Source organism: Gallinula chloropus (assembly GCF_964237585.1).
Source record: "Gallinula chloropus genome assembly, chromosome: 4".
Taxonomy (NCBI): domain Eukaryota; kingdom Metazoa; phylum Chordata; class Aves; order Gruiformes; family Rallidae; genus Gallinula; species Gallinula chloropus.
In genome coordinates, this window is record NC_140088.1 from 27831777 (window position 1) to 27851864 (window position 20088).

A 20088-nucleotide genomic window follows, 5' to 3' on the forward strand; every position below is an offset into this window, starting at 1 on the left:
AGAACAAAACCCTTTGAAGGTACCAGTACCTTTCACATTATCACATTTATGAACTGTTCTCTTACATTTCAAATGAGTTAACAGGAGGATACAAACTAAACCCTTGAGCGTGTCAGCTCCCACTCCAGCAAGATACTTGAAGGGCACCAACTTCAAGCACAGAAGCAGCACTGGTTTCAGTAAGGCAAGACTCCATTGCACACCCCAGTTCTTTGCTGATCAGGGCTTCACGTTACAGGATTCCATTGACAACACAACAAACGACAACAGTTACAAGCAGATGAGGGAAGGTATCACATACCTTATTGAGAGAACAGATGTACTTCTACCAAAGGTGGATCCAAGCTGGTCGCCCATTGCCAGATCCTGACTCACCCACCACACAACAGAATCATCCTTTCAACTTCATATACACTAGCACGTGAGCCTTCTGTTATGTGATGCTTTGTACATTATTTGGAATCAGCTCTTCAATAAGAGCTGCACCAGTCTGTACCTGACATTTCTAGCTAATTGAACTGCAATGGAGAAATTTAGACTCTTTACATATCACTTGAGAAATGGTAGTATTACACTGCTTTAAGTTATACATTTTTAAAATTGCTTGAGAACTGAAATTTTTACATCCTTATGAGCACTTAGTTAAATTGGCAGGATAAATCTACGCAAGTGAAATATTGGCAAAATAATCAACAAACAATTAAAATCAGAATTTCAAAATAATCAGCCAACCACAATAAAGATTTTAACCTGCTCTCTTTCTTCCTATATCCTCTCAGAATAAAACTTTGCAGAGGACAGGAGGGAATGATGTGACAATTCAACTTTGTTAATCCAGTTAGTAAAGCAGATGTAGGTTCAAGTATTTAAATCCACACAGCACTAATAAATACAAGTAAACAATCAGGATGAGGATATCACTGTAGTTAAAGTACTGCAAAAAACCATTGTTTGAGTGAGCACCATTATTATATTATGGTATTATTTTGGAACTCTGAAAGGGAAAAAATTGTTAATGAGAAATGTACTCAGACCAGATCACAAGCTATCACAAAATTAGACTGAGTAATTAAGGGGGTTTTTTCCTGCAAGTTTACGTCTATCTGCAGAGCAGAAAATTGTCATATAATCAGAGCAAAATGTTACAACCTGAGGGCCCTACACACCCCCTCCCAAAGTAAAACACTGATGGTTTGCCTACAAAATTATATGCAGTACATTTCTGAACACAGTTCCTTCTTTTTTAGGCCACGTGTTCATTTAAAGACATTCTTCTCAATTACAAGCCTCCCCTTTAATTGCTTAAGATCCAATAGAAAAGCAAATATATAAATATCAGAAGTGCTGATCCTGAGATGAAGTATGGGAAATTCTGGTCCAGTTTGATCCTTATTCAAACTTCTGTTTCAGTTTCTTCTGGAAGACAGCTGGTAGGATGGAGAGGATGGCTAGAATCATGAGAACAAAAACAGAGTTCCAGGAAACAGCTTCCCCTGCTGTTGTAAGTTGGTACAGCGTTGTTCCTGCTTTAATGGCTACGAAAGACGGCGGTGCCACACCTGGAACAGGGAATTAGAAGGGTGGGAGGGCAAAGGACAGAAAACCAGCTTGTTAGGGTGAAAAAATGGAAAAGATCATAAATTAGTCATCCAACTTTCAACACAAAAAATTCCAGACTTTGTTGCCCTGTACTTGCTTTTTTAATATGTGTGTAAATAGAAATTTCAAAGACAAAAAGCCCCTGTGAAAAGAATGGGGCCATTTTTAGTATTTTTAACATCAACTCAAACAAAGAAGAATCGCTGCTATTTAGACTCTGCAGATTTCAAGCTGTCTCTCTACAAACCGGTTTTAAAGTTCATAAAAGAAAAACATGGATTGTTTCCTAACCAGATTTAAAAGTATTTTTTAAAAAACATACCAATTCTATAGCACTACATTAAATTCTGAGTTCACTCCTAGAAGTATATATTACGATGAACAAAATGGAGCGGGAAGGGGAAAAACAATCCTTCAAGATCAAAGTGACATACATCCTCACACAATTACAGTGAGCTCAAAATGGGAGCTTATGGATGTTCACAGAAGCATTCTAGCCATGGAGCAGAACAAGAAGTTACTTAATAAAGTGCTCATGTAATGTATGCTTCCTTAAACTAGTAATTAAGCCTGTGCTCATTTTTCTCTCATCCAGTACATCAGCATAATCCCGACTATCAAAATTATAAGACTCGCTCACTGAAAAGCACAAACCCAACGTTCTCGTGCAATATTCCAGCCGCCCAGCAGGTGGTGGGCTCTGCTGAACAACGCATACGGCGAGGGGCACGTTAACACCCCTTCTCGGCCACCCCCCAAACCAGAGGTAACTAGCCAGAGTCCTTACCTAGAAAAGTGCCAATGAAAAATACTTTCAACGGCACATTAATTACGGGAGAAGTTATATTGATAAACCAATTGGGAAGGAAGGGTGTTATCCTCAAAAATATTATGTAGTTAATGAGGTGTTCTCTGTGCCGTTCAACCTGCCAAAACAACAAAGAAAATCAGTAAAAAAATCCCTGCCTTGAAAATAAAGATTTTAGCAGTAGAACTTTGTTAGGGGTCTTCTCTGTAACTTCTGTAGATTCTACAAGTTGCAAACATAAAAATCAGGTAAATAAGTGACTCAAAGAAGAGTCATCATCAGTGAATCACACCTTAAATAGTACTGAAGTTAGTCTGGAAATACCAGTTCATGGTAGGCCGTGGTCAGGATGTGTCTGATTCAGCCAACTTCAACAGCAAACAAGTAATTTGGTGCAGCAGCAGGCCTCAGCTGACCTTTAGCACAACAACCTCTGCCTGTTTAATTGCAGCCCAATCAACTTATCATACTCCTAAAGCTCTTGCAGGACCTAGCAATGAAGTTTGTTCCTCAACCCATTCTGCCCTAACTCATGATCAAGTACAGCTGTATTCCTCAGTTGGAAACCTACCCAGGTCACGGGTTTGAAGTTTATCATGTGGTTGCTGCCAGCGCAGCTGCAAAACCTACGTACCCATAGGTTCGAATACCTAGAATTTACATTTACCCAAAGGGACCGCAATAGCCCCAAGTTTATTTACAGTCCTAATTAACTGTATGCTCAAGTCTAGTCCAGCTCCTTACACAAGTTTCCACCAAAGCCTTCTCTCCTTCCAGGCTAGCACATCAGCCTTTTCAAAGGAAGAACTGTAACCTCAAACCAAGCTATAAGGACAGAAAAGCATCCATCACTTGTGGCCAGTTCTGGCAGACCTTCACTGCCTAAGTTGAAATGAAACTTGGTCTTATTCCAATTCCATCTGAAATCTCAAATAGCAACTGACCCCAGTTACAATTGTATTTCCCCCCCCCCCAACCTTAGCTTTCACTGCAATACTTAAGTCTGTAGCCCTGCTACTGTTCAGTAATACCACAGGTGTGTGTGGGGGGGGTAACCTCAGTGAAGGACAAATATTTAAACACTGATTAATCCTGCATATAAAAAGCCCTAACCCTGAAAACACAAGCATGATATAGTCCAAAGAACCTGGAAACAGTGAGATATGAACTGCACATGTAGTTACATAACTTTAAATCACATATCTAGTTCTACTAATGCAAATCATAAAATTTGCCACTCAGAAAATAGCCTCAAGATTATACTGCAATATTTTTATTGACTTTTATTGATTTACTTGGGTTGAGTCAAAATACTAATTTATTATTTAATAAGGTCAACCGCACAGGACAACTCCACATCTTACCTAATAACAAGGAACAAGTTTAAAATATTTTCATGTGATTCAAGCACTCCAGAGTACAGTAGTAAGTTATGCTTCATACTTTCAAAAATAAAATATCTGTTTGAACACATTCCAAAGTATGAAAGCAATAGTCATGAAGGCCAATACTAAACACGCTATGACTTTGTCTTGCAAAATCTTTAACTTCATCTGACAATGAACAGTTACTGAAACTAATATTACCAGATACTATAACAGAGGGTTTCTAAATGCTCCAACCACACTAACATCTTCCAATTAAGGTTTTGCAATCAAGCACACAGCTACAGGTTTTCCTCCCCTACAAAACATGCAAACCCAGCTATCATCAGTTCTGATGCTTGGACAGCTATTCCTTCCAATGGAAACTGGAGAGGTTTCCTACTGACATTAGCTAAACAGGGGGTAACTGCAATTGCGAATTCTTCATCGGTAAAAACAGCTTTTTTACAAAACAGCATAAAAACAGGAATACTCCCCACTGTTTAAGAACAACCAGAGTCTCCCATGCTATTCCACTACACATTTTATATCATAAATTCCAGCATCTCTGGAAGCTTTACCTGTTCTGACCATTTTACTGCTTTTTCTGTTAAATATCTGTATACAACAGGACGTCCCACTAGATATGAAAGCATATAGCAGAATGAAGCTCCAAGTCCCGAGCACTGCAGGGTGGAAACAACAAAAAAACAAAACACAAATGAGCAGAAGCTAATTAAACTTAGCCATATATCCCTATTAACTACACTGGATAGACAGAGCATGCTTTTGTGTAGCCTGCCACTGAGGACAAATGTCTCTCCTTCGGCAGCATATCCATACTCCCTAGGAGTGTTGTTGACCCAAGACAGTTCTTTTATTTCCAAGGCATTCAGAACAACTTTAACATTCCAGGTAGACAAAATGTTGATTATTTATCAGGTAAATACTAAGTGCTTCTGCAGTTTTCAGATTCTAAACAGTGAAAGCTTTGCAAATAAGGGGCACAACGGCATTAGAGATTCAAATTTGAAAATTCAACTTGCTCCTCCATACCAACTCAATTATTATCTCCTTATGGCTGCATCTTTGATAAATGACAGTTTTTAAAGCTTATCAATAACAGACATTTCATATCTTAAATTAAGGTTCTGGGGTGCTGAAGCCATTTAGAAACAGATGTGTTTTGCAGTAAGATAACAAAAACATCATAATCGTGTTCTGAAGTTACAATCAGGTTCTGGTAGGTGTTAGACAAATTTAAAGTAAAGGGAACTCTTGATGATTTGCTCCCAGTTGTTCCCACTATTAAGAAAACTTGGAAAAACAGTTTAGTCTGTTGGATCATCACCCAATTGTAACGTAAATTTTGTGGGGAACTTTATTCTCAAAGCTGACCAAGAACTCATTAATAACCCTATTTCACTCAGCCTCTGATCATTTCAAACAGAAAGCTGTTGACATGTTTGGTGTACACGCCCTCGCAAACTCCATACTTACCAGACAAACAAGAAATAAGGCTAGTGGAAAGGGATAAAGAAATCCCGACAGGATACTGAGAAATATAGACCCAGGGATAGCAAACGTCTGCAAGCTGGGTGCATCTTCGTTAAGAAAAAACAAGTTCAAAAAGCTACCCCATTCTTAACTTTATAAGCAGTCAGGATACATATTACAATTTGAGAAGGCATAAATATAAATACATATAGCCTCTAAAGATCTTTAATTCAAAATACATTGTCAGAGTACCACAAGAAGGCCAAGCACAGAGAAACAAGCAGCAGATTCATCATTACACATACAAAAATCAGGACACTAAATAAATGCTGCACTACATTTTTATCTTTACCAGTGCTATGACTGGTATCATAGATTTATTATGACTATATAGGAAACACTACTGATTTTACATTGATGACTACAGATACGCAGATTTCAGATATTCTCTAAAGAGTTCATGGAACTGTCTGAGTCCATAACTACGAGTTCCACATGACTGACGTGTCTTAAGGCAATTACTACTTCCTTACAAATAGGCATGCTGCAATCACTTGATAACTGGGATGCTTGATCACTAATTTCAGTGAGAATTTTTCAAAAAGGTAAAAATTAAGTTTGTGTGGAATAAGGGAGCAGGCTGTTGAGCTTAAGGCTTGCTAGGCATACTGAGACTGTGATGTGTGGCCCACTCTGGATGAAGCAAAGAAAATGGGCACACTACTGTATCTGAGTTGAATTGACTGAAATATCAAAAAAACAAATCATCTTCCTCAAGCACATTACAACCAGTACAGCTTTTTTTAAGTACATGTCAGGGTTCTGAGGTAATGAACTTGTCAACTGATCACAGTCTACTGCCGAGACAATAAATGTCATCATATCAGCAGATATAGTAGCTCAATAAGCAGTCAATCTTGCTCTATTTGTTTATATATTAACTCTAACATTTTACTTTTCTTCATAAATCTGTTTGTAAGCCACAAACTTTCCAGTACTACTTTTTAAGAATGAGCTAGAAGATAATTACTAATGGCACATTCAGCACTGATTTTTCTTTGAGTTACAAAAGCCTCCTGCATTAAACTGTGAAGCACACCTCTTACACAGCTTTTGAAAGTTATTAACCTTTAGTTAAGTGTTCCAGTTAAGGCTGTGTTTAATGATTAATTAATATATTCAGCACTCAGGAAAAACACAAAACACAGGTAGCCTTTGTGCCTCCCTAGGCAGAAAGTACTGCAAAAACTGGCATGCTCTAAGAGGAAACAGATTTGGTTTTTTGAATGTAGGTACTGCAGAGGTGAAAGGAGGCTCAAAATACCTTCCTTGAGAAATGCAGTAAAGCGTTCTGTAAGTTACCCTTATATGACACTTCTGAACATCTCAAGGAAGGACTATGCCGTAGTCTCAGTTTTTCTTTAGAATCGACAGTAATTTCCACTTCGCGATTCAGTTTGCCATTAAAAAGTTAGCGTTACACTAACTTTTGAGTTATGAGACCAAATCTTATACCAAAATTAAAAATACTGTCCATAATGGACACAGCCAAGGTGAGGCTGCATGCAACTCCCCAACAGCATAAACTACTTCACATGGATTCATCAATTTCCTTCTACTCAATCCTTTCTCACAGTTCAAAAAGCATACTAAACACCTAAGAAATGTTTTTTAAGTTCAAAGGTTTTGGAACATTTGTGTCTATAATCATGCCCAGGTATGTTAGCCTCCTTCACCCATGATCTAGAATTTGCAAGTTCGTATTTTTAATGTCTTTTTAGAGAAATATGACTAGACCAAACCTGCTTTTTATACCAGAAAAAGGATACAAAACATATGTGGCAAAATAAGCCACTAATACTTGAACATAAAATGTGTCCTTATATTTGGACAGGACTTTTCCCAAGGCCTTTGCATCATCCATATGTCTAGGAACCTTTATACATTCTCTTTCTTCTCTGGAAGAAAAAAAAAGAAGCAGGAATAGTGGTAAATATAATCCATCAGTACAGTAAAACTACTTACTGAATAAATAGATAATTACATACACTACATCACTTAACTACAACCTCACATTATTATTGCTGTGAAAATGTTTTCAGATGAACACTTAATATTTACAGTGGTTCTGTATTACAAAATCCTCAATTTTAGACGTTTTAGATATTTGTAAACTTTTATTACAATTATATGCTGAATTTCTAGAGTTTGGGGTTGTTCATTTTACAACTGACCAAAACCAGGCAATTACTCAAACCAGACCTTGGCAACTGAACAGCAGTCAACATTTCAGCCAAAACCAACTGTAGCTGCCTCAACACTAGGGTCATAACATTTGAAGTGCAGCAAAACCAGCAGAGCTTTACCTCGCAAACAATCAAAGCTTTAAGAGCAAAAATCTCATGTCACACCTTAATCTGGTGCAACCCTGGGCAGCCCAGCTGAGTGTCCTCTCTTCCTCTGTATCAGACTTAGTGATTGGACTGTTGCAAACTGAACTTGTAGAGCAAGTTAATCAGACAGAAAATTAACTACTAAAAGAAAAAAAGAAAATTGTCAGACAAGCAGGCTTCCATCTTGTCAAACTCTCTACCTTCTCAGCACAAGTACCAGACATAACAAAAAGGCAAAAAAGAGAACACAAAGCTTCCACATGAAGGAAGGAGGATGTCCCCTTTTGATGACAGGCTCCAGTGCACAAGGAATTTTAAAATAAACCTACACCTAACCATGCACGCTTGTGGCTCTCACCTGAAGAAGGTTAAGAACATAGTGAGTTACCAGTGATAATGGGACAACATGTTTTGAAAAGTTACCCTATTTCAACTGTGCAACAGAAACCCTAGGTCAAGTACAACTCAGATCCTACCAGCTAGTATTTCAATATTAAGCTTTGCATCCTGACATCCTAGGTTATAAACCCAAATTCCCTTTTTTAAAAAAAAAGGCTGTGTCCATAGTTACCTCATGTCAGTTTAAAAATCACTTAACCCAATGCAGCCTCCTCTACAATTTGATAATAAAAACAAATAATTTAATCTTTCCTGACATACTTACTCACTAAGTTGTGGGAAATTTTTATATACCAGGAACATAAGGAAAGCAGCTGATAAGAAGATAGACACTAAAATAAGAAGTGATGTCCGAGCTGATCCACCTTCAGCCTGAGCTTTTCCTGAAATTTAAAAAAAAAAAAAAAAACACATTTAGAAACTGCACAGCAACAATAAAAAAAGCCCTCACATCTTGGAACAGATTTTAAACTTGCACTCTACGGAAATGTTATGGTAAGCTCCCTGTGGACATCATCTTCCCCCTAATACTTTCAATACCATAAATAACACATTGCTCACACTCCCTGAAAACTTTCACACAAATCTGAAGTTCTTACACTGGTAAACATCCCATAAAAGTCAACTTCCATGATTGATAACAATCTTAGCATCACTTAATAAATTTATTTGTAAAGAGAAAAAAAAAGCAGAACAGAGCAAGCCATGTATTTTTCCCCCCTTTTTGCCAGAAATCTTCTGCCAGTCCCATAAGCTAGAGACTTAATTTGAACTTAAGTCTTCAGTTTGTACAGTGCAACTTTGAAACACACTTGTTAACAGACTGGTGTTCTTCCCCTGTCCCACTTAAACGCACCGGGCACAGCCAGTCACACTCATGGGGAGGAAACACACGCACACCAGCCCGGGATGTGAAGATAACAGTCGCCAGACTTGGGAATTACACGCATTTTACACTTGTATAGAAGGACTGGCCTTGGGTATGTCTATATAAGTTTTTAGTAGCCTTTGAATTCCTGCGTGAAGGAAGTAATGGGAGCACAGCAAACAACACAAGTTCATTTTGGCTTCTCCCATACTTCAGACTCTTGTGACCATACATATGAAACACACTGACGGGCACAAACACAACTATATGCACAACGAATTCTAAATGAACTGTAAGAAGTCTCTGCGTCCACCCCAGGGCGTGGATCAGTGCACGTATGGAAAGGCTTTCACCCTGCCAGACACTGCCAGGCCAGCACGACCTGGCAGCGCGTCAGTCCGGTCACCTGCAGCACACGCAAGCCGCCAAGGCTGTGTCTCCATTCGCAGGCGCCGGTGGCATGACTACGGTGCCAGCGCACGACACTCGGGCAGGTCGCAGTGCCGCCGCGTTGCGAAACTCAGCGAGAGGATGACGAAACCCAGGGACTGAGCCGGCTGGACGAGCTGGCAGCGCTACCGGCTTCAGCGTTTTTGTGCTTAGAGGTCAGGGTGATCCCACAGGTGCGCCAAGGCTCTGCCAAGGCCGGAGGCAGCATCCACGTAGCAGCGACGAGCGCGAATGCCTCGCCGCCGGTTATTTTACTATCATCTCCTCCAGAGAGAGGGGGAAGCACATAACGAACGCACACGCCCCACCAACTTGAGGGATACCAAAGAGATAACTACAGCGACCTGCACCTTCCGCCACCGCCGCTTTTCGCGCCGCAGCCGCGCTGGCCGTGGAATGCCGAAGGCACAACGAGCCCACACGTGTCTCCTCCCTAGCGCGTGTGCGTGGGGCGGGCTGCCGCCCCGGGCCGGCCCCGGCCTCACCGCCGGCAGCGGCTGACAGGCCCCGCGGCAGGCAGCCCGCCCCAGCCCCGCGCACCGGCCCCCCCTGCGCGGCCGCGGCGCCGTCCTCCCGCCCAACCGCCGCGGCGGACAACGACCCCCGCCCGCGCGTGGGGCCGGCCGCTGTCAGGACGAAGTCGCGCGCTCCCGCCGCCCCGACCCCCAGCACCTTCTAGAAGCTGCCGCTGGTGCCTGGCGCTCTCAGCCGCCCCTTGGCAAGGCCCGCGCTCCGCCGCCCTCCGCTGCGCCATGGCTCCGCGTTATCCCGGGGCCCGCCAGCCGGCGAATCAGGCCCAGGATAGGCCTCGGCGGCACTGAAAGCCGCGGGAAGAAGGCGGAACCAGCCGCTCCTCCCCTCCTCACCCCACCGGGTCGCGGTCGCGCTCCCGCCCCCACGCAGCGCATGCGCGGCTGTGGCTTAGCCGCTTTTATGAGGGGCATTACGGCCTTGCGCTTCTGCGTCGTGATATACGGGAGCACGTGTGGGCCTTCCCGTGGTGAAATGTTGCGGTGGGTCAGTGGTGGTAAATGCGGTAGCGCCTCCTTTCTGGGAGCGGTCTTCCGTGCTGCTCGCCATAAGGGTATATACGGTAACCGGGCATGCGCTCAGTGCGGGTATATAAGGCGTGCGGCGCAGCGGCGGGGTGGCCGCGCTCCCGCCCGGCCCCGGCTGGAAGTAAATAATAATAAATGCATAATCACTTGGTCTTGTTATGAGTTCTGACATCCAGTAAGGGCAAGGGAGAGGTAGTTTCAAGGTTAAACCTGAATCCTTGGCTTTTCCTAGTTGAAGTCAGACTCCTGACCTTTTATGTCGTAGAAATTATGAATGTTCTTGACAAGGTCACCTCGAAGGCTGGAGAACTGGGCCAGGTAAACTGTCCAAAATACAAAATTTTAAGATCATCATGATAAATCAGGTTTATAGGATTTTTCTAGACGACTCCTGAGTCACAAGAGCTCCTTTGGGAGTGTGAACACTGAAAAACCGGAAAATACTTTATCAACTAACTTCATTAGGCTTATTCCATTAATAGTGGCCAGATTGGATTCAAATCAGGAAATCTTTGACCCCATCTTCTAGTTTTCTGGACTTTCTGGCTTAGTTCTTAAACAGATTTTCTTTTCTCCATGGAGAAATACGTGATCTCAAGAAGAGCCTCACACCAACAGTACACCAACAGCAGCAGGCCCTGAGCAGAAAGGGGGGGACGTCTGAGTTAGGGCTTTGGGTTTTCCAGCCGGTTTCTGGAAGCTTCAATGCATTGCTCCCAATGAGCTGGGGAGAAAGAAAGCTCCTGTAGCTGTCTCAAGACTTCCTTCCCATCTCTTCATGTCAGTAAGAAGGTTTGAAATCCCCCAGGAAAGCCGGAGCGTCATGTCCCAGTGCTCACAGGTTCCTTGTCATTCAAGCCAAATCTGGCCTCGAAGCACCTGTTTCCTCATGCAGCCTTTTAGGCAATAGGACACCTCTTCACCTTTCAACTCTCCCCAGCAGCAGAAGCATTACAATAAGTGTTCTCCAGGGAGGACAGTCTGAAACTGTGCAGACAATGTGTTGCATAAGCTTCTGGGCTGGCTTGTTAGCTGAGAGAGATAATGTGTCACCCTCTCCCCCTTCCTCCAGATGTATCTACTTATAAGTCACTAGCACTCTTTCAAGGTCTTTTTCCTAGAAAGGCAGCTCTTATGAGACATCTGGATACCACTCTAGGATTTAACTTCAGCCTCATTTTCCTGAATACTCTGGCTGCAACTAACTTTATACCGTGACTAAACATGTCTTCTAAAATTGCTTGTACAGGATAAAACAGATAAGTAATTTTATGGTTGTAGAATTTTACAGCTTCTATTTTCTGAGATCATAGATCTTTATAAAGCAGTGAGGAAGATCCAGTTCAGCGCACAGCAGACCTCTTAAAAGCCTTGCTTTATTGCTACTCTGTACAAAACCCACTTGTGTTACAGTGTAAGTGTCTACAGGAAGTTCATGATTCATTTAAGATCTAAATAGTCTAATATGCTATTACAGAAGAACAGCCCTCCAGTGGGAGGAAACAGTCCACACTATAAATTGTGATCAGATTGCAAATAAAGTTTTAACTCATGAGTAGATTTCACATGAAGCTTTAATTTACACAGAATCTCTTATGTTTAGAATCAGATTATTTAAAATTAATTCATTACATTATGTAATTCACTATTTTAATATTTTTAAATTGATATTTCAGCAATGCTGCTGCCCTGAGAAGCCAGTCAGGTCTGTGGACTTGTTGCTCGGGGCATTGGTGCCAGATGACAGAACCCTTTGTTTTTTCAAACCCTTTCACTAGATAATTGTACATACTAGCAAGATGAGAATTGCTGACAATGTAGCAGATAGCATTTTTTTCCCCTACTGTAAATGCACATTATGTTTGTCATCTCTCTTTGATTATCCCATTGCTTCTGATACCCCAGGTAAAGAGATTCTAACACTGGGATTTCTTTCATGTCTGGATAACTTCTGACAAGACATCAAAAGGGTGCTAAACTGAAGAATGTTGGGAAAAAAATTCTAAATTGGATTATTATGTAGCAAAAAAAATGTTTACTAAATCATCCTGAAACAGAGAAAAAGCATATACTGAAAGATGTAAATAAAACATCTACCACAATTTAAAAGCTGCAGAGTAGATTCTAAACACTGCAAGGCCCATCTGTTATTTTGGTGCAGTGGTTTGTACAGTGGGGTGTGAATCCCGGTTTGACACATTTGTTGTTCCGTAATCACTCAGCCAAGGAGTCAGGCAGAGTCGGCTTCAGTGGGTGTCTGACTTCTAATTAACTGGCTTTGTGTTTGTATTACCTGACAAGGCAGGTTGGGATAACTCTGGCTCTACTAAATTCTCTACAGTTCCCACTGTCTGAGACACCACTGTAAGACATACAACAAACCACAGCATTACAAATTTGCTCCGTGTTTCCCCTTCTGTTTAGCACAAGCACATGGCCTGCAGATGGGTACCAGAATGCTGATTCTGCAGTGAGCTCCCAGGGTTAGTATGCATCTCATTAAAAATAGAGAAGGCAACTCTAATCAACTTGGTGTTCTGGAGCTCCAGCTTTCTGAATTGCTGCTGCCAAAGTGAAATTTAAGGATTCATTAACCAGATCACTGTGAAATTGAAATACACTGTATAAGTGATATTTGTTAGACAAGATTACCAGAAGACTCTTCTACTGTCTGTTTATACTGCTGTTGGTTCCCTGCAGGAGGATACTGCTGCTGTGAATGTGTTGGCTATTTTATTAAACTTTGAAACTGTCAGTGGTGTTTATTATCTGCTGACAATTGAAATAGTCACTTCCAAAGACAACCACACCTAACAAATATCAGGAAAACTACTGCATTCACTCAGGGAAAAAAAGGGGGACGTGTTTAGGCAATGTTCCTTAGGACTCACTTTGTAACTAAAATAACTCAGAACCTCTCTTTAAAACATGAACTTGGATTTGTTTACTGGAAAGAAAGCAAAGAATGAAAAATACTACCATAAGCAACATCCCTTATGCGTTCAGAGAAGGCAGGAGTTTTGTTAACTAGAACTCAGTGAGTGATCAAGAAACTTTTTACACATGGATGAGATTGCTGCTGCAAACAGCTTCATCCATGGTGTACTGAGGAAGATCGCTGTGGACTGAAAATATAAAAATATAATTAGTCTCTTCATGTGCAAAGTATCCCCTATACAGAACTTCATAACATAAAATCTCCTGTGCCTTTGTAGCTTCTTTCTAAGCCCCTCCTGATACAGAACATCCGCTGCACAATGCTTTGTTCAGCAGAGAAAGTGATAGAAGTGCTTTGGTCTCCAGTTGGAGTTTATTCAGTGCGTTACCAGTGGGAGCAGCACTCTGTGTACTTAGAAACTATAGACTGAGCGAGGCAGGTATCCACAAGCTTTATATGAATTAGTTTGTGGAAAATATACATTAAACCCAGAATATGAGCTCTTCCAAATGGTATGTGAACCAAAAGGAAAAAATGCTATTTTGACCTGCTGGAAAGAAACAAAATATATTGACAATTACTAGGGTAGCAACTAAGTGGTCAGCTATATGAAGTCACCTCCTTCAGTGGGTGGTTGGGTGGAATGTTGGGGGGTTTTATCAGATTGAAAGAGCTGTCTTCCCACAGCACAAAAACTTATTTTTGCTTCTTTTTAAAATCACGCCTAAATGGATTGATGTAGCACGTGTCACATGGCTGAGTCATTGATGCTGACGATGCTTTGTAGACTGAGTCATGCTAATTGTCAAAAAAGGAAGGAAGAAGAGAGACTGAGAGCAATCCTACTCCTGAGAGCTTCTAGCTGAGAATTATTCAAAATGGAAGTATTAATCACAGAATCACAAGGTTGGAAAAGACCTTTGAAGATCATCAAGTCCAACCATTCCCATCCTATGCTAAACCATATCCTTAAGTACCTCATCTACCCTTTTTTTGAACACATCCAGGTAAGATGACTCAACCACCACCCTGGGCAGCCTGTTCCAGGCCCTGACAACTCTTTCAGTAAAAATTTTTTTCTAATATCCAATCTAAACCAGCTTCATGCCATTTCCCCTTGTTCTATCTCCTGTCACCCGGCTGAAGAGACCATTGCCCACCTTTCTACAAACTCCCTTCAGGTAGTTGTAGGTGGTGATAAGGTCTCCCCTCAGCCTCCTCTTCCAGGCTAAACAGCCCCAGCTCCCTCAGCCGCTCTTCATAGGATTTGCCCTCCAGCCCCTTCACCAGCCTGGTTGTCCTTCTCTGCACTTGCTCAAGGACTTCAATGTCCTTTTTATGGTGGAGAGCCCAGAACTGCACACAGTACTTGAGGTGCAGCCTCACCAATGCCGAGTACAGGGGCACAATTACTGTGCCCCTAGACCTGTTCCCTAGACCTACTGACCACACTGGTTTTGATACAAGCCAGGATGCCACTGGCTTTCCTGGCGGCCTGGGCTCACTGCTGGCTCATATTCAGCCTGCAGTCAACCAACACCCCCAGGTCCTTCTCTGCCTGACAGCTCTCCAGCCAGTCTCCCCCAAGCCTGTAGTGCTGCATGGGGTTGTTATGTCCCATGTGCAGCACTCTACACTTGGCCATGTTAAACTTCATCACATTGGACTCAGCTCATTGGTCCAGTCCATTCAGATGCCTCTGAAGAGCCTCCCTACCCTCAGGCAGATCAACACTTCCTCCTAGTTTAGTGTCATCTGCAAACTTCCTGAGGGAGCATTCAATCCCTTCATCAAGGTCATTGATAAAGATGTTGAACAAGACCGGACCCAGGTCTGAGCCCTGGGGGATGCCACTCGCGACCGGCCTCCAGCTGGATTTGGTTCCATTCACCACCACCCTTTGGGCCCATCCATCCAGCCAGTTTTTATCCCAGCTGAGGGTCCACCTGTCAAGGCCAGTGGCAGCCAGTTTCTCAGTCAGGATGCTGTGAGAAACCGCGTCAAAGGCTTTCCTGAAGTTCAGGTAGACCACATCCACAGCCTTCCCCTTGTCCATTAAGCGGGTCACCTTGTCACAGAAGATGATCAGGTTAGTTTGACAGGATCTACCTTTTGTAAACCCATGTTGACTAGGCCTGATCCCCTGGCCATCACGGATGTGCTGCATGATAGCTCCCAAGATGACCCTCTCCATGATCTTCCCCAGGACTGAAGTCAGACTGACAGGCCTGTAGTTTCCTGGATCCTCCTTCTGGCTGTTCTTATATATGGGTGTCACATCTGCCAGCCTCCAGTCGAGTGGAAATTCCCCAGTCTGCCAGGATTGCTGATAGATGATGGGAAGGGGTTTGACTAGCACATCTGACAGTTCTCTCAGCACCCTCAGGTGAATCCCATCTGGCCCCATTGACTTGTTGGTATCTAACTGGCCAAGTAGGTCACTAATCATTTCCTCCTTAACCATGGGAATTTTGCTATTCCTCCCCTCTCTGTCAGCCAGTTCCTGAAGATGAGTACTCAGGGAATACCCATCTTTACTATTATAGACTGAGGTAAAGAAGGAATTAAGGATCTCAGCCTTGTCCTCATCCCTTGTCACTAATGTTCCCTCAGCAAGGATTCTCCTTGACCCTCCACTTACTGTTAATATACCTATAGAAGGATTTTTTATTATCTTTGAGAGAACTGGCCAGTCTGAGTTCCAGTTCAGCTTTAGTCCTTCTGACTTTCTCCCTACATGATCTCTCTAAATTCCTACAGTCGGCCCAAGACACCTGCCCCTTCTTCCAAAGGTCATATTTTTCCCTCTTTTCCTGAAGATCTTCCTGGATCAATAAGTAAATCACAGGCTTAATTTCTTGAGAAGTGCAGAATTAGAAGCCTTTTTTTCTTGCTTTCCCCTATTACTACCTTCTTTCTGACCACCACAAAGAAAACGGCATTGTTTTAACATTTATAGGATGCATAAATATGGCAAGAAATTACTGCGTTCCAACTAGCAGTTTAAACTTTAGAATAAAGCAACTGATTTTGCTTTACACAGAACAGGGGACTAGTTTGATGGCATCTCAGAGAGGCAGTAACTTGCAAAAAGCTGTAACAACCTGAATGGCAGATGACACCAGAGCTTATTGCCTGAGGCTGTTCCCAGGAAGGTGATGAAGGGCTGAGGTGTAACATTTAGCAGGACAACCTGCCAGGCTCAGAGTACCTGCTATTGCCTGTGCCCCTTCATAAGCCATCACAGAGGCTGAATGTTCTTCCAGCAGAAATGTGTGGAGAGATGGCATGATAGGTTGTATCATTCCTTTCGTTTCTCAAAAAGGACTTTGCATAGGTGTTTTCTTCCTGATACTTCCTCCCCAGCCTGGTTAGCATTGGGGTGATAAACCCTGAAGGTTATGAGCACTCAGCTCATGGTCTCTCGTTGGTTTTGAGTCTGTCATGGCTCAGAGATTGCATTGTGTCTCAGCATGGGTTCTGAGTGTTGCATGCTTAGGTGACAGTGACTTCCCAAACACAACAGTAATCCCTGTAAAAGAGAAAGTACATTGCTTGAAACAGTTCAGAAAGGAGGGTAGCCAGAGGCCTTGCTCTTGGAGCACAGAAGAGGAACAAAGCTGGCAAATAGTCATCTGATACAGTCATCCTGAGGTAACTGCAAGAGGTCTGTGGTATCACAGTACATACATGCAATGCCCAGGAGTTTGCTGGAATAAGATTGCCTTTTCAAAAGTTTTGAATTAAATTAAATTATACTAGCAGATCCATTTTTAATCAAGAGGAATGTGTATTCTGTGGCAGATGCATTTTTCATTCCACCTTTGCTTTAAAGAAAGATTTCTAGTCCTATGAAACCTGTAAGTGTTAACCAAGGGAGTTACACCACTGTAATCGTCCACGTTGTACAGATGTTCTGGCACTCGTGAGAGACTTTTCCTCAACTTCATTTCTATCAAGAAGTCAAGACAACAAAAGCAAATACACAACTACACAGATGGAAGTGGTAAACTAATCCAAAGTACATGTGGCTTTAATGATATTTTTTAACCTTTATTTATCAACTTCAGTAAATTTGTTTATAGATGCTATCAGTATGGCATATGAACACTGTTCCAAAAAGTTGGCATTAATGCAATTCCAGCACAGCTAAATTAATTTAGATGTATAGATGCAATGTGCATGTATTGACAAGCTTTAATGGAATTAAGAATTTTTGAAAGAGCCCACTTCTCAGTTCTCCTAACTATGGTTTTGCTGGAGGACAATTAAAAATGCTTGACTGAGAATACCTGTCAAATATTAAACCTCTAACATTTATTTGATCGTCATTCTATCCAAATTCTAATTTAATCCAAATAAAACAATATCCTTTGTAAAGAATGGGGTTTGTGTGTTTTGGTGAGTTCATACTTCATATTTTCATTAATTGTGACAAAGAGTTTGTGGATCTAATTGGTGAATAAGCACCTGCACAGAAATCAAGTTAGGATAGAATGCACTGATTAAAATCAATAGGAAAATGTCACCAACAAGTGACTAAGTAGAAACAAGGACATAGTTGTAGCTGGATAGCTCTGTTTGAACAAAGGATTAGAAATATCTTGGACCATAAGGAGATGTAATGCAAGATTTTATTTATAAAAGTTAGCACTTAAGAACAGGAGCTGAAAAATAAACACCAAGTGAAAGCAAAACTTGTAAGCATTACAATGAATCTGAACTCTGGAATCAGAAATGTTCAGATTCATTTCTCTCCTGGTATTTTTTTATATAGAAGTTTTGATAGTAGTTTTTCAACTCCTATTGTACATTTTATGTACAATTGTATATTTTATGTACATCCTATACATATGTACATATAACACACTGTACACAGATTTATGTACAAATGTAAAAAAATTACATAGTTAATAGTGTACTTATTTTCATTACTGCTTAATTAGAAACACAGTAAAATAGATAGATAGGATGTTTCTATCCCAAAAGGTAAAAGTAGATTCTCAGTTCTGATGCAACTCGTGCTCCTAATTAATATTTTATAGATCACTTTAAATAGCCAACTACATTATTTTTCCTATTGCACGTGCCAACAGTGTGCATGAAATAGGGAAACAGAGTTTTATGGTTAGTCTGCTCAGATCCTGTATTTGAATGCAAGAAGACAGGAATTTGTTATTTTGTGTTGCTGTAAATTAAGAATGAAACATCCCCTGTAATAAGCTTATGCCATACCAACTAAGGGTCATGAGGGCTCCATCAGGTTCCTGAAACGTACTACCAGCCTTTGAAGGCTTTACTTCTGATTGGTTTTTTGGTCCCTCTTCTCAACTCAAGTCTAGCCTACAGCATCTGAGCCCTGGGAATGCTCAGGAACAAAATATATTAAAGAGTTCAGCCAATGTCAGCTCTTTAAGACTGGTAGCAAGGGAAATACAAATATTTCCAAAGGGGGAAATATTTCCAACCCTCCTGGCACCTGACACATGCTCAGTGTCTTCTTCCAAGCTCTCTGTAGGCACCTGTGAAGCACAGCACAACCCACATGTAATGGAGCACAGTGCTGCAGGGGAGGCCAACATAAGCAGCAGTCCAAATTGAGAACAGAAAAAGGGAGGCAGTGCAAGAGGAGTGAGTATAGGACTCTCCTTGCAGCTGCAGAAGACTTCAGCCTTGCAGCACTTGTCCGCAGTAGAGGCATTTACAATCTAGCATTTATTGCTTGTGATAACTATCATGTTTGTACATTTCCATGTAGAGCATGTTTATGCCTTTATTCTAGGATACACACATTAGTCCTGATTCATATTAGTACTAGGCTATGATAAATGATAAAATTTATACCCTGTCTGCAGCTGAGTTTATACTAACATAGCTGAAAATTCAAGTATTTTCAAAGGGGAATATTTTCCTTCAAGGATTTGTTTGAATTTATAGCAATAAGCTAGCTGGACATACCTGTCTGCAGGGCAAAAATTCTTAAATCTAAGTTACTCCATGCTGATAAAACGTAACTTAAATGTGATCAAAGACCTATTTTAATTTCTCTTTAGAGGGCATTACATACTTTTCTGACTGTTTTTACAGATACTGCCTCTAAAAATCAGAGTTTCAGCTTGGTTAAACTGAGGCTTAGGATATATATATTGGGATGGTGGCAGAAACTTCTGTCTCTTGATTCTTGTTCCTGGGCACACAAATTCAAGAGGGAGAGCTTGAATAGTCAACCTGAGCAGGAACCTCACCTGAGCAGGAACCTTTGATGTCACTGAATAAGCACTGTGTGCTGCTTTCTGCTGGTTGGTCCTTTGTTGGACTAGTTCCTGAACTACCTCACGGTATGGCCACAGAGTTGTTCCAAAGTAACCCTGGGAACAGTGTACTGGCAGAAAAAAACCAGAAGTGGAGACTTCCAGTGCCCACTTAAATAGCCTGTGTCTGAGGCTTTTCTATCCAGTGCCAACCCCATCATTTACTGTCACCTTTCTGTAGGCCTTGTTACTGTTCTGGTGTAATCACATTGCAGTATCCAGCCACATGGGCCCATAACATGCCTCATCTGGAAAGCTTGGAGTTCAGCTGAGGGTAACTGACAAACATCAGGTGTTTTTAGGCTACTTTTTCCACCATCCTCACAAAGGCCCAAGTGGCCTGCTGGAACCCACCAAGACTTGAGTGATCTTTTGCTGCCAGTTTCGTAAAAAGTAGATGAGG

The 20088-nt window shown here is 41.6% G+C and overlaps 1 protein-coding gene across 1 annotated transcript; it reads right to left on the bottom strand.

Moving 5' to 3' along the window:
• Positions 1-1254: 1254 nt before the first annotated feature.
• Positions 1255-10132, bottom strand: TMEM41B (transmembrane protein 41B; the record flags this gene model as incomplete). The annotated part of the gene is made up of 7 exons (XM_084262868.1): positions 1255-1559; positions 2387-2525; positions 4353-4457; positions 5272-5365; positions 7098-7226; positions 8326-8443; positions 10051-10132. 7 exons carry the CDS (start codon positions 10130-10132, stop codon positions 1390-1392), a joined length of 837 nt encoding a protein of 278 aa, XP_084118994.1. The 3' UTR covers positions 1255-1389.
• Between the last annotated feature and the right edge of the window lie 9956 nt (positions 10133-20088).